This window comes from Tamandua tetradactyla, chromosome 1 (assembly GCF_023851605.1).
Source record: "Tamandua tetradactyla isolate mTamTet1 chromosome 1, mTamTet1.pri, whole genome shotgun sequence".
Lineage (NCBI taxonomy): Eukaryota > Metazoa > Chordata > Mammalia > Pilosa > Myrmecophagidae > Tamandua > Tamandua tetradactyla.
Window position 1 is genome coordinate 92,205,134 of NC_135327.1, and position 14,578 is coordinate 92,219,711.

At 36.3% G+C, this 14,578-nt stretch overlaps 1 protein-coding gene across 1 annotated transcript in view; it reads right to left on the reverse strand.

The window, feature by feature from the left end:
• Positions 1-14,578, reverse strand: part of GARS1 (glycyl-tRNA synthetase 1) — a 50,091-nt gene that overhangs the window by 8,915 nt on the left and 26,598 nt on the right. Inside the window, exons 9-12 of the mRNA XM_077120591.1 lie at positions 6,013-6,175; positions 4,648-4,812; positions 1,125-1,233; positions 63-207 (exon numbers count right to left, since the gene is read on the reverse strand). Coding sequence (XP_076976706.1) covers positions 63-207; positions 1,125-1,233; positions 4,648-4,812; positions 6,013-6,175 — 582 coding nt within the window. The remainder of the gene's footprint in view (positions 1-62; positions 208-1,124; positions 1,234-4,647; positions 4,813-6,012; positions 6,176-14,578) is intronic.

Consider the following 14,578-nt stretch of genomic DNA (forward strand, 5'->3'; position numbering starts at 1 on the left):
AACCTGGCAGAGACGACATACCTGACCAAAGCCTACATAAAAGTACACATCTTAAATCTTACCCTTTCTCATTCAGTAGAGTCTCCATTTCTGTAATATAACACTCATCACAAATGGCAAGGTACTCCATCACCAACTTTGCGTCCTTCTTATATGCCTTACCAATTGCTCCCTTACTCAGTTCAAACTGAACAACATTGACTGTTTTGTAGGAAGAAGTCAAGGAATCAAAAAAAAAAAAGCTTGAGATGATCAATCATCATCTTAAAACAGCTACCAGTTCTCTATTAATATCCCACAAGCTGTTTATGTTGATTTCAAACACAAAATGAAACTATCTGAAAAGTCATCCAAACAAACCTCATTCAAAAATAAATAAACCCCTTCAATATAGACTTTTTCAAGGTTATAATGAGATAAAAAGAGACACTACCTAATCAGCAATATAATCCAATCTACAGCATTTGATTGTATTTATTCATTTCTAAAATGTCCCAACACAAGAGAATCTATTTCCTGTTACTGGCTTAGCCCCAAGAAATCAGCTCACAACCTCCATACCGGTAAAGGAAAGAAACTTCTATTGTTGATTTAAAAATCAAGTGAGGGGTGGGCCACGGTGGCTCAGCAGGCAGAGTTCACACCTGCCATGCTGGAGACCCGGGTTCGATTCCCGGTGCCTGCCCGTGTAAAAAAGAAAAAAGAAGAATCAAGCAGGCTAAATTATTATTTCATCTACTTTAAAATAATACTCATCTGTTAACAGAAAAAGTATTCACGAGGTACCCTTTATTTAAAGTGCAGATAGGTAGATAGGTGCAGTTATGGAGAAATGCATTTCGGAACTGGCTGAAGAAAATTGGTCAACACCCTGAAAGACATTCAGAGCATTTCTCTGAATACCTTCCTTTAAGGACCAAATACTGAGTGGGCATATGTCAATATGTCAAATTGTAAGAAAAGAGAATAGGAAAGGACCAATGAGACATGTAAAATAAGAGATTTAAACAAGTGTTACCACAATATCCAAAACATTTTCATTTATGGACTTATATTTTACCAACATGTTTAAACTTCAGTTCTGAGTAACAGGATCTGAGTTTTTAAAATAACCACAAAAGATATGGGTTCTTTCAGAGGTTTCTCAGCTACCAGTGGAACTTTGGTGGCTTGTGCATGACAGGAAAGGTCATAACAGGATCGATCAGCACATCCAACAATTTCAATCCAGCCCTAAAAAGACATAATTAATAAAAACATGTATCACTTACATTGGATTCATTAACAAAATCAGACAGACTATACTAAGCTGTTCACATATTAAAGGAGAATCCAATTACAAGATCTCTATGCATATTTTATTAACGTTTGCAACAGGCATACTTTCATAAGTCAGACTGCTAAGAAGCCTATAAAATATAATTCACACATGTACATAAAGTAGTTTTCTTACTTTCTGGTCAGATTTGCCATACTGTGAATGTAAAATAAACTAAAATATTATAGGATTCAATTACAAAAATAAAACGTGAACCTAGACAACTTGGAGATTTGGTTCAAATTTGTGAACAGGGTTCAAAATGAATTTGGCAGAAACCAGGACCCTCTTTGGATAAAATGCCTACTATTTCACAAGCTGACAACAGGTGGCTGTACTAAATATACTTCAGCTGATCATGAATGAGGGCGTCTTGTGCTCAATTCAGTTTTATTTACTGAACAAAGGAAAACTCAGTTCGGAGCAGATGAAGTTTCAGATCACAGAATAAAAGTGTATTACAGTGTTACTATTGCATTTGTGCCAGTTTTCATTTCTTATAATACCCAAGATCTTTTTCCAAAGCAAAATTCAGGTTGTTTTCAAATACCCATAAGAACATGTTATTTGAACAAGAATAAAAGAGATTAAAAAAAAAAAGCATATTTTAATACGTATCTAGTCAGACTTCTTCATTAATATTTATTTTTTACCTTGATCCAAATTCAACCAACACAGCTACTGTTTTCCAAGCAAAATGTTACCACTCTGGGCAAATAGGAAAGGGCAAATATAAAAGTCATACAATCTCAGAAACCCCAACACATAACAAAAAAGGAATTACAGAAAAGAACAAACCCTGAAAATATCTAACTTGATAATATGACTTCAGTAAAGCTGTCTAGTATATTTATGTTCTTAAATATACAACTTGGTGGTTATCATTTGCTCAAGGTGTCAACTTACACATTTATATACCAAAAAGTAAAATTATCTCAATGTCTTGAACTTGATAATGGCACTTAAGTAGTTACATAGTGAATATCCTTATTCTTGGGAAATGTATATAGCAGAATTAACCATTCAAGGAGCAGGATGCATACAACCTACACTCAAGGGTTCAGAAAATGGACTGATAGACGGCAAATATGGTAAAATGTTAAAATTGGTGAATCTGGGTATTTGTGGTAGGGAAGGGTAGGACTATGTCAGAGTTCTCTGAATGGGGTTTGTATTATTTCTTGTAACTGTCCTATCAGTTCAAAAGTAGTTCAAAATAAAAAGTAAAAATTAAAAAAAAAGTGACATTATAAAAATGTGCCTGAGAACGATAAGCAACAACCTTAGGATAGTAGTAAGATGTCAGGAGAGAGAGGAAAAGGGTGTGGGCTTTGGCTATTATCAGTCACATTTTTTCACTAAAAAATAAAATGTGAAGCACATTAAAAGAGAGTATTCAAAGTCTTTAAAGGAGTTTCTCCACTCGCCTTAAAAATTTCTGCTGTTTGGAGCTTCTGGTTTTCATTAATCCTCTCTTCCAGTGGCCTAATCTCAATGGTAGACCCACATTTTGTGAGCCCTGCAACACAGCTCACAGTGGCACTCAGATAAAGATTAATTAGCAGGCATATAGTAGGGCTTATTATACAGTATAGCACAATGGTTAAGATGGGCCTGGGGTCAGACTGCCTGGGTGCATGTTCCAGTACCACCACCTAATACTAGCTATGAGACTTGACACAAATCACTTAATTTATCAGCACCTCAGTTTCTTTCTCTGTAAAATGAAGATAATAGCATCCATGAATAGGGTTATTGTAAGAAACACGTAAGATAATACATGAAACCACTTAAAATGGTACCCATCTCTTAATCACAAATGCTGAGTGAAAAACAAAATAAGTGAAAGCTAATTCATGTCAGATTTAGAATCTAAATTGAGAGAGCAAGAACTGTACCTGATCTAACCTGAAATTAGAATTAAGGTAACTAAAAGTTAACTAAGGGAGAGGAACTGGTATGGAAGAAAAAGAAAAGAAATAATCTCTTTTCAAACCAAATAAAAAATATTTTATTAGTTTGATCTAAATATAAAACAAAATTCCAGAAAATCCAAAAACAAAAAAAATTAATGTTCACCCATCATTTTGGCATTTGTCAAGCAAGCTTGCTAAGAAAACAAAGTAATGAGAAAAACTGAATAGATTATAATTCTTTTCCTAATTCCATAAAGAAGAATTAAAAACATCAAAAAAATAATAAAATAAAAACATCAAATGCATATTATTATACATTTATACATGCACATGGCCTGTTTTTGTACAGTCAACAAGCTAAAAATGGTTTTTGCATTTTTAAAGCATTGTTTAAAAAAACACACTAAAAACAAAAAAGATATGTGACAGACCATATGTAGCTTGCAGAGCCTAAAATACTACTATCTGGCCCTTCACAGAAAATGTCTGCCAATTCCTCACCTAAAAGAGACTTCCAGGGAGAGACGTGATTATAAGTTTCAATTTCTATATGTTCTTCAGAACTTTTTTTCCTTTTCTTTTACAAAAAACAATCAAAACTTTTTTCCAATGACTAATTTTTATTTTAATTTTTAAAAACTGAACCCATTAAAAGCAAGCCAATTCAAAAGTAAAGCCTTAGTGGTACCAAAGGCATATGGGAACCAGTGACCCTGGGTTAGAGTCTCTTTGCACATGGGTGAGGAGACCTTGCTAGTACCCAATAAGGGAAATGCAAGAAGGCTCCCAGCTACCTTGTTTTGGATGCCTCCTTGATATACTGCTGAAAGTATCTCCTATATTCAAATGCCTTCCAATCCTAATTGCCAGTACTGATGCTCATTTTTGGAAGATGGGAAGGAAGAATGAGGAGGTAGCCTGGAGGTATTCTGTGAATTTTTATGAAATATGTAGAATTTGTGAAAAGGTAGTGTCTAAACCAGAGAGGAAAATCTACTAGTCTTTCTTAAAAAATCTACTAAATAGCTCTCTAAGCTAACAGCACGGACTTTCTTTACTCAGTCCACAGCTATTTTCAATGTTTGTCAGGGTCCTTGTTGGGAAGGAGCTACCGTATCTTAGCTTCACAATAACCCTGCCCATCCTAGAACTTATGTATCAGCACTGTCACATCAGATACCTTCTCTCTCTTCCCGTAAAAAGCTGTGCAAGTCTACAAAGGGCTCCTGGAACACAAAGAATAGCTTTCTCCTTATAAGAAGATAGCTGGCAACTGTCTTTTTTGTTTTGGTCAGGAAAAGAGCTTTCTTTTTGTTCTGCTCTGATAGAATACACAAAAAGCAATTCCGATATCAATGCTTCTAAATCAACAATGTGAAAACTGTATAGTAAAAACAATTCCATTCTCCTTACATAGGATGTTTTAGATTCAGCATCCCAACAGTCACAGGCATAATGGGCCATCTCATTCTCCATGTGTTGTCGGAAGCGGAGTTTATCTGGAGATACTCCAACCTTCATGAGGTAGAGGTAGATGCGGCCAATGAAATATCCTAATACTGAGTTATTAATCACACCCTAAAATAAATAAATAAATAAATAAGTAAATACATAAATAAATAAATAAAGCAAGCACAGAGGAAGGAGGAAAAATGCACATATACTTTTGAAAGCCAAGGCATCATTTTCAAGTTATTCATAACCTACTGAAAAATACATGAATCATACAGTAAACTCGTTTATTCAGCTTTCAGAACAATTTTAAGTACCTAGAAAGTGAGACTGTGATCTTGGCTATTTTTAAAGGGGTGAATGTCAAGTTAACAAGTTGATAATCATGGAGTTATTAAAAATATCTCCTCTGTATTTCACAGGGTAAATAAAAATTCAGCCCAATTTCTCATATCTTCAAATCTATAATACTAAAAATGATACTCACAATATGGCACAAAAGAATGGCAAAAATAACCCCTTCTCAATTAACAAAAGTAGTAAACTCTTTGTTGAAAATATTTTAATGTATTCTTAGTCACTATAAATTTGCGAAGCCCATGCAGCATATGTAATCTGACAATCTTAGTGCTGGAGGGACTTAGAAATCCTCTAGCCCCATCTACTACCAGCTGCAAGGGTTTCTCCGAAACATGGGTGAAAAGTTCATCACCCAGGCTCTACTTGAATATTCTGAGGGCCAGGAAGCTTACTACTTCCCAGGGCCACCTGCTATTGGGCAGCAGGTACTATTGGAAAGTTTTCATTTACTCATTTCTCCAGGCAAATATTTAGAGAAATTCTCCTATATGCAAGGTTTTATCCCAATTATTATGGTATTACAGAAGAGTGTAAAATTCAGAGGGATTGTTTTCTATGAGTCAAATTTTGTCTCCCCCCAAAGTGTTACATATTAAAATGCAGACTGGTGGGTGGTGCAAATGTGGCTCAGAGGAAGAATTTTCACCTGCCAGGCCAGAGACCCGGGTGATTCTGGGAGCCTGCCCATGGCTAAAAATAAAAATATATATGCGGATTGGCGAGAAATGAATCAAACGAAGATATTTTTTAACAAGTGTTCTGAAACACATTTTTTTCCACGTTAGCCGCAATAGTACACAAATTGGCATATTCAGGTGATTTTATGAATGTAAAAGGTATTTGATACTGAATAAAAAGTAAAATGTCTACTAAAATAAATGATTTTATCACCCAATAAGCAGAATTTGCGAAGTGCTACAAACTCTGAGTAGGTATAATCTTAAAAAGTTATTTAAGGAATTTTACCTGTTCCACAGCATCTCCTAGGCGCATTTTCCGAGCAGACTGTCCGCTGACCTGAGCTTTTGCTGAATACAAATAAAGATGGAGGTCTGCCACATTTTGGAACTTGGGATGGTCCTTCTCACTGGGATCTACAAAGTGCTCAATTTCTGCCATTGTGAACTCTCTGAAAGCAAAAACATAAAAGGTAAAAACTGCATGCCATACTACTAAAAAAACAATAAATAAGGCCCTATAATTCAACGGCATACCACACTGAAAAAAGCCTCATACTATAGGAATCTCTTATCACTAAATGGAAAATTGGTTTCCTAAATAATGACGAGATTAAAAAACCCCAAATCTTGGATTTAGGTTTTTCTGGGTAGTTGTTCTAAGCATATTAATGAAAACCCTTTTGCCTCATGATTTAAAATAAATATAAAGCTCTCTGAAAAAATAATTCCTTCTCTCTAGCCAAAACTGTAAAAGATGATTATTTTTAACAGATAATAATTTTTCAAAAGCAGAGTAAGACAGTTTAAAAAATTATGATTTTTAACAGATAATAATTTTTCAAAAGCAGAGTAAGACAGTTTAAAAAATTATGAAATCTTATGCAAATATCACACACAAAAAAGAAAAGAGACATTGAATACTGACTTCAAAATTAACTGGTTTCCTTGCATTAGCAAGTCTTTATAAATATAAAACAAATGAAGCTCCTGATACTTACATATTTACTTTTCATAGAAAAGAAAATTAAAATAAAAATGAATTAAAATTTGTTCTTCAGCTTTTAAAGCAGTTTGGTTTTTTTCTTTTTTATGGCTCTGAACAAGTAAATGGCTGATAATGGCACCAGACAGCTGGTTTCTTTAGTGTAAGAGCTTTTTAAATAAAGTGTTATTAAAGGCAAAGGACATGAGGCATGAACTGAACAAGCTAACATCAAGCTAGCTGCACAGAAAAGAAAACAAATATCCACACAGTAATGGTTTCCAAAGAGATTTTTCTGAATGGCAATTTAGTAGCTATTGGGGAAAAAAGTGCTTTAAAATTAATTTTGGGAGGCAAAATCAAATTTCTCTCCTTTAAAAAAAAAAGAAAACCACATATTCACATTCTGAAGATTATCTCAATGTTTTACAAGTAATGTAAAACTGCTTACATGCATCCTAAAAACTCAGAAAATGCACTGTAAAAGAGCTTTGATCTGTAAGCTTTATTCTTAAATGAAATCACTTATTTGGCCCATCATTATTCAACAACTATCAAACATATGGGTACATAGAAATGTGAGAGAGACAAACAAACATAGTATTTGCCCTCACATACCTTATAACTGGACTGATAGTGACAGACTGTCAAAAATGCAGGGCAGCTAAAACAAGGGCCTTATTATCAAACAACAACAAAAAGACAGAAAAATACAAGTGGTGAAAAGGATTTGGAGAAATGGGAACATTTATTCACTTCTGATGGGAATGTAGAACAGTACAGCTGCTATGGAAGACAGTTTGACAGTTTCTCCAGAGAGCTAAGTATAGAATTGCCATAGCGCTACTAGGTATAAACTCAGAAGAACTGAAAGCAGGGACTCAAACAGACATTTGCACACCAATGTTCATAGCAGCATTATTCACAATTGCTAAAAGACTGAAACAAATCAGGTGTCATCAATTGATAAATAGATAAACAAAAATGTGGTATATATACAGAATTGAATATTATGCAACACTAAGGAGGAATGAAGTCTTATGCATGAGACATGAATGAACCTCAAGGACATTATGCTGACTGAAATAAGCCAGACACAAAGGCCAAATATCGTATGGCCTCAATAATACGAATTAGTTAATATGAGCAAACTATTTTTAAAATTTTTATTAATAAAATCAATCAACATACAATATGAACATTCTTTTTTCATCACATAGTTGTATATTCATCACATATGATCATTTGTATATGATCATTTCTTAAAACATCTGCATCAATTCAGAAAAATAAATAAAAAGAAAACAGAAATAAAATTCATACATACCATTCCCCTTACCCCTTTCTTTCACTGATCACTAGCATTTCAATCTACTAAATTTATTTTAACATTTTCCCCCCCATTATTTACTTTTATTCTGTATATTTTACTCGTCTGTTGATAAGGTAGACAAAAGGAGCATCAGATACAAGGTTTTCACAATCACACAGTCATGCTGCAAAAGCTATATCATTATACAATCATCATCAAGAAACATGGCTACTGGAACACAGCTCTACATTTTCAGGCAGTTCCCTCCAGCCTCTACATTACATCTTGACTAACAAGGTGATAATGCATAAGAATAACCTCCAGGATAACCTCTCAATTCTGTTTGGAATCTCTCAGCCATTGACAATTTATTTTGTCTCATTTCTCTCTATCCCCTTTCGGTCAAGAAGGTTTTCTCAATCCCTTGGTGCTGAGTCCCAGCTCATTCTAGGATTTCTGCCCCATGTTGCCAGGAAGGTCCACATCCCTGGGAGTCATGTCCCATGTAGAGAGGGGGAGGGCAGTGAGTATGCTTGTCATTTTGGCTGAGAGAGAGAGAGCGGCCACATCTGAGCAACAAAAGAAGTTCTCTTGGGGGTAACTTTTAGGCCTAATTTTAAGTAGGCTTGACCTATCCTTTGTGGGGTTGAGTTTCATATGAACAAACCCCAAGATTGGGGACTCAACCTATTGCTTTGGTTGTCTGCACTGCTTGTGAGAATATCAAGAATTCTCCACTTGGGGAAGCTGAGTTTTCCCCCTTTCTCACCATTCCCCCAAAGGGACTCTGCAAATATTTTTTTATTCACTGTTCAAATCCTTCTGGGATTTACTGAGATATCACTCTGGACAAACCTACAAAATCTCATGCCCTTCTCAAGGTTCCATGTACTTATGGTGTTCAATTAAGCTGTCCAAGTAAATTATATTAGGAACTACACTAGTGAAAATATAAATTTTGTACCAAATAAACATTTTTTGCTTCAGTCTCGCACATAAGTTAAAATTTTAAAATATTAATTTCCATCTATTTTCAACACCCTGGATTACTGACATTCCTTTGTTCTTCCTCATGCAAAACATTTTTAAATTTGTACATTTAGTCACTATCGTTATACACTCTAGGCATTCCTAGATTATATTGTCATAATAGCAAACTCTTGAAGTTAAAATCTAGACTACAGGTTAGCAGGAGATAGAGGGTAGTTAACAGGCAGCTGATGCTTAATTTTTTTCTTTTCTTCTTTTTTGCATGGGCAGGCACCGGGAATTGAACCCAGGTCTCCAGCATGGCAGGCGAGAACTCTGCCACTGAGCCACCATGGCCCACCCTGATGCTTAATTTTTACAGAACTTTTAATAAGGTTGATTGTGAATATTTGGAAAGCAATAAAGTTAAGAGTAGCACATTACTGTAAGTATAATTAACAGTGCTGAATTATGGGTGTGATTGTGACTGAAAGGGGGAATTTAGGGTTGTGTATGTCACTGGAAGAAAACTAGAGAAAAAAACATGGGAGTATATAATATAGTGAACTCTGTTGTGGTCAATGACTATGACTAATTGTACAAATATAAGAATGTTCTTACATGAACAGGACAAATGTGTGTCACAATTACACAGTGTTAATAATAGGGTGGTACATGGGAGAAAATTATAACCAATGCAAATTATAGTTAACAGTAATATTACAATATTCTTTCATCAATTGTAACAAAGGTACTACACCAATGTTAAGTGTCAATAATAGAGGGTTAAAAAAAAGTAGGGAGGTATAAGGGGTGTGGAATTTTTCTTTTTGTAGCAATGAAAATGTTCTCAGGTTGACTGTGGTGATGAATGCATGACTCTATGATTGTACCAAGAACCAATGATTGTACATTTTAGATGGATTGTGTGGCGTGCGAATAAAACTATTTTAAAAACAAAACAAACAAAAAAAACCGCAAGGGCCCTAGCCCAGAAACCCAAAAGGAGCTGCTGCCAAAGTCTTTCCATCTGTTCTGTCAAATAATCCCAGCTAACAGACAAGATGTCTGAATTTGACCAGTCCTGCCTCTTGTCTTAGGGCGGGGAACTAAAATACACGTAGGAAGACAGAACCAGCCAATCAAAACAAAATAAAATGGAAATCATCTATGAATAATTTAATGCCCCTGTAATAGAGTTAACAAATGATTATAGTTACGAATCATTACACAGATGCTTTCTTACTTTTTATACATTGTAGAATAGCCAAAAGGAAATAATTGAAATTACTGAAACCCAGTGAACTGAAACCAAGAGACCTTGATCTTTGATAAATGTGTATCCTTCGACTGTAAAACCTCATGACAGGCCCCACTTGTATCCCCCCTTAATCTGTTTTACAATTTAGAGTTTTATGAAATCAGACAACCCCATAATGTTTATTAGTGAAAGAACTTGAGTCAACCCAGATAACCCACCATCAATTCCTAAACTATCTTAGTAGACAAAGCTAGATCTAACCAAAACTGGCCTGCTTGATATGTGCAGTAACTTAAACCTTAACCTATAAGTGACCCATACCTAATTATAATAATACAAATCATGCCCATCATCATGTTAAGGCTGCTATTTTCTTACATACATTCTGTGACTAAGCATTTGATCTGCACAGGCACAATAATTAGACAATCTCTAACTGCATCATCTCTAGTCATTATACTTGTTATCCTAAATCTGCCTGTCTTTGAATACTATAAAAATCTCAGAGTTACTGCAATTTGGACAGGAAGATCTAAGACCTATAAGCCTCCTGTTCTCTCTGCTTTGTACTTTGCAAGAAAGCTCTTTCTCCCTTTGAAACCTGAGTCACAAGATTGGTTGTTGTGAGTAGCCAGCAGAGAACCCATGCTTTGATCGTTATCACTCCCAACTAAAACAAAAGGAATTATAGCTATACAAAGACTAACCAATTTCTAGGTCATCAAGAATAAGTAATAACATTAAACAAACAAATCCTATTCCTATCATGGGGATGTTTACTCATGGAATAAGTAGACTTCTAGTCAGAAACTTGCAAAGGCACATAAAATCAGCCAAAATTCAAATCCAAAGAGAAATACTTTGAAGTGAAAATGATCAGGGAAAAAAATGTGAGAATGCCCTATAAGGACTTTTCTGCCATTAATCTCTGGCTTTCCTACTTAACATTTTTTATTCCACTGGCCCCAGGCTTCACATTACTTCTCAGTCCTTTTTAAATCTGCCTATAGCTAGCTATGCTACTTTATGGTGTGCAAATAAAAAAGCCATAAACATGGCTTTAGACAAGGTCAACTTTAGAAAGTTTCCTCAGTATTTTGAAAGCATAGGAAAGCCAAAAAACAAAATAGATTTAAAAAATAAAGAAAGAAAAACCTAAACAATGAGAAATAAAACATTCACATCCAACACATTTTTCACCGTTAAAATACCTGGTTAAAGTTTCTGACTGCCTCTTCTCTCTACATAAAAGCTCAGAGCGGTCTTTTCCCACTCTTTCTCTAAGTTGTGTAAGCTTTCCTCCACAAAGCCTGAAAGCACTATAAGCCTCAAGATACGGTTTGGCCATAATAAAGAGGCATTTCTTCACGGAGGGCATCATGGGAACTAGTAAGATCAGGCAGGTGCTCTGGGTGCTCTGATCTTCAGTCAGCTGCTGGGGTATGCTATGACTACAGTCTGTAATTACAGCAAGTAAAAGGGAGGCAAGGGAAGGAGTGGGGCCAAGGTGTTGGAGAAAATGTTTTGGGGCCTCAGAAAGTTAAGGTTAATGACATATTCCACTTCTTATGTGGAATTTATTACTCTAAGAGATATTATTAGGAAGAAAATTTATAGAATTTACAAAAAGCTAAGCATTAAACAGCTAAGTCATATTGAGTTTCTAAAGAAAAGTGGAACCCAACAGCACCAGTATTCCTTCCCATACATTCCTGGGAACATCTGACAAAGACAATGTTAAAAGAAATAAAATAGAGTTACCATGGCTAAGAAATTAAAAATGGAGTCAGATCATTCTGGAGGTTACTCTTACGTGGGTCTCAGCCAGATATCACAACCTGCCAAAGTATGCAAAGTCTCAAGCAACAATGTTCCTCAAAACCCTAAAACATCCAAACACCATAAACAAATGACAAAATAAAGAACACAATAAAGTATTAACCTGAAGGACATCTGGAGTATGCCAAATGTTCACCAATCACAAACAACTTAACTCATCTTCTTTTCTTTTCTCTTTCCTTTTTAAATTTTTTTTTGCATGGGCAGGCACCGGAAATTGAACCCCGCCAGTCTCCAGCATGGCAGGCGAGAACTCTACCTGTGGAGCCACTATGACCTGTCCTCATCTTCTTTTCTTTTAACTATTGCCTGGGATGCATAGGTGGTTCAGTGGTAGAATGCTCGCCTTCCATGTGGGAGACCCTGGTTCAATTACCGGATCATGTACCCCCGCCTCCAACCCCCCCCCAAAAAAACTCTTGCCTGGAAATGCCAAGAACGAACACTATTTGAGTTGCTACCTGTATCTGTGCTCCCCAAATTGCAATTCTAAGACTCCAAATAAATATGTCTGCTGCCTTGCAGCTTAGTTTATTTATTGACAGAGAGCAAGTTATTAGAAAAGAGGCAAGTTCTAGTAAGCTAGCTGTGTAGGAGAGGATGAGTTCACCCCAGCTCCATACAGCAAGAGATGCAGTAGAAAAATGACAAGGATAATGGTTCCAAAGTGCAAGTGATTCTAGAGGGTCTTCTGTCCTATATAGGGAGGACTTCAGAGAAAAACCGGATAAACTGGAACAGAAAGAGCAGTGTCAATATATGTGATCATGACTCCACCCACTCCCACAGCTAGCTTGGGAAGATCTTCCCTTTGGTTCCATAGCTGGGAGTTCCTGTGGTGAACTTGGAAGATAACAGATGTGCTTTTCCTGTGCACAGACTCCACTTGGTTAAGGTATAGTGCCTACTCCCCATCCTTATGACACACTGCTGTGGGTGCCCGGTTTTTTTGGCAAAGACTCGGGGACCCTTCCCCAGGGAAGAGGGGGATACATTGAGTGGTACCAGTTCGACACCCAAACAGCACAGAGACTTGTTTTGGTCCTGACACCACTCCCCTTCTCCCACAGAGGTCCAAAGACCGCAGATGTGTACGGATGGAGAGTTGAGGCCAGGGAAGCTGGTTGAGTTGAGTGCCATGACTGGCCACAAGCAGAGCACCTGCAGCTTGGCACAGGTGGGTCTAAGAAGACAAAGAAGACTCAAGAGCACCATTTGCTGGGAAGAAGCAGAAAGTGCAGCCTGACAAATTACAGATTGCCTAGCTCTTAAATAAAGCTCTAAGTAGGACTGCAATCCCCCATTGAGGTTAGGGACTTGGTTTTAAGAGGAAGGACAAATCCAAAAAGGGATCTTCAAAGCTAATACAAGTAGATTCAAAATCTTACACAAGGGAAGGAAATAAATCTCCAAAATAACCTTATGAAGACATTAAAATACCCTGTGTTCTAGTTTGCTAGCTGCTGGAATGCAACACGCCAGAGACAGATTGGCTTTTAATAAAAGGGGATTTATTTTGTTGGTTCTTCAGAGAAAAGGCAGCTAACTTTCCACTGAGGTTCTTTCTTACGTGGAAGGCACAAGATGGTCTCTGCTGGTCTTCTCTCCAGGCCCCTGGGTTCCAACAACTTTCCCCGGGGTGACTTCTTTCTGCATCTCCAAAGGCCTGGGCTGAGCTGCTAGTGCTGAGATGAGGAATGCTGAGCTGCTTAGCAGTGCTACGTTGCAATCTCTCATTTAAGCCCCAGCCAATTAAGTCAAACATCACTCATTGCAGCAGACACGCCTCCTAGCTGACTGCAGATGTAATTGACAACAGATGAGGTTCACGTACCATTGGCTTATGTCCGCAGCAACAAGACTAGGTATGCTCACCTGGCCAAGTTGACAACTGAATCTAACTAACACACCCTGTTACAATTTATGATCATAAAGCATGTGAAGATCCAGGCAGATATGGGTCAGCTGAATGATCAAATTAAATTACCCAAGGTGATACAGAATTTGGAACTAATTAAGGTTGTTCATAAAGACATAAGGGATATCAAAATGACACTGGAGGAGTAATAAAGAAGAATTTGAAAGAATAAGTAGAAAAATATCAAATATTAGAGATGAAAGATACTGTAAACTAAACTAAAAGTATATTAGAAACCCATAACAGTAGACTTCAAGAGGTAGAAGAAACAATATGCAAATTAGAAGAAAGGACAATTGAACTTGAATGTTCAAAAGAACAAATGGCAAGAAAAATGGAAAAAAAATCAACTTGATCTCAGGGAAATCATAAATATGATGAAGCATACAAATATAAGAATTAACAATAAAAAAAGTTAAAAAAAAAAAAAAAGCATTACTGGTGTCCCAGAAGGAGAAGAGAAAAGGGACAGGAAGGCTACTTACAAATATAACACAGAAAACTTTCCAACCCTCATAAAAGAGATCAACACCCAAACAAAACAAGTTTAATGAATCCCAAATAGAATAAA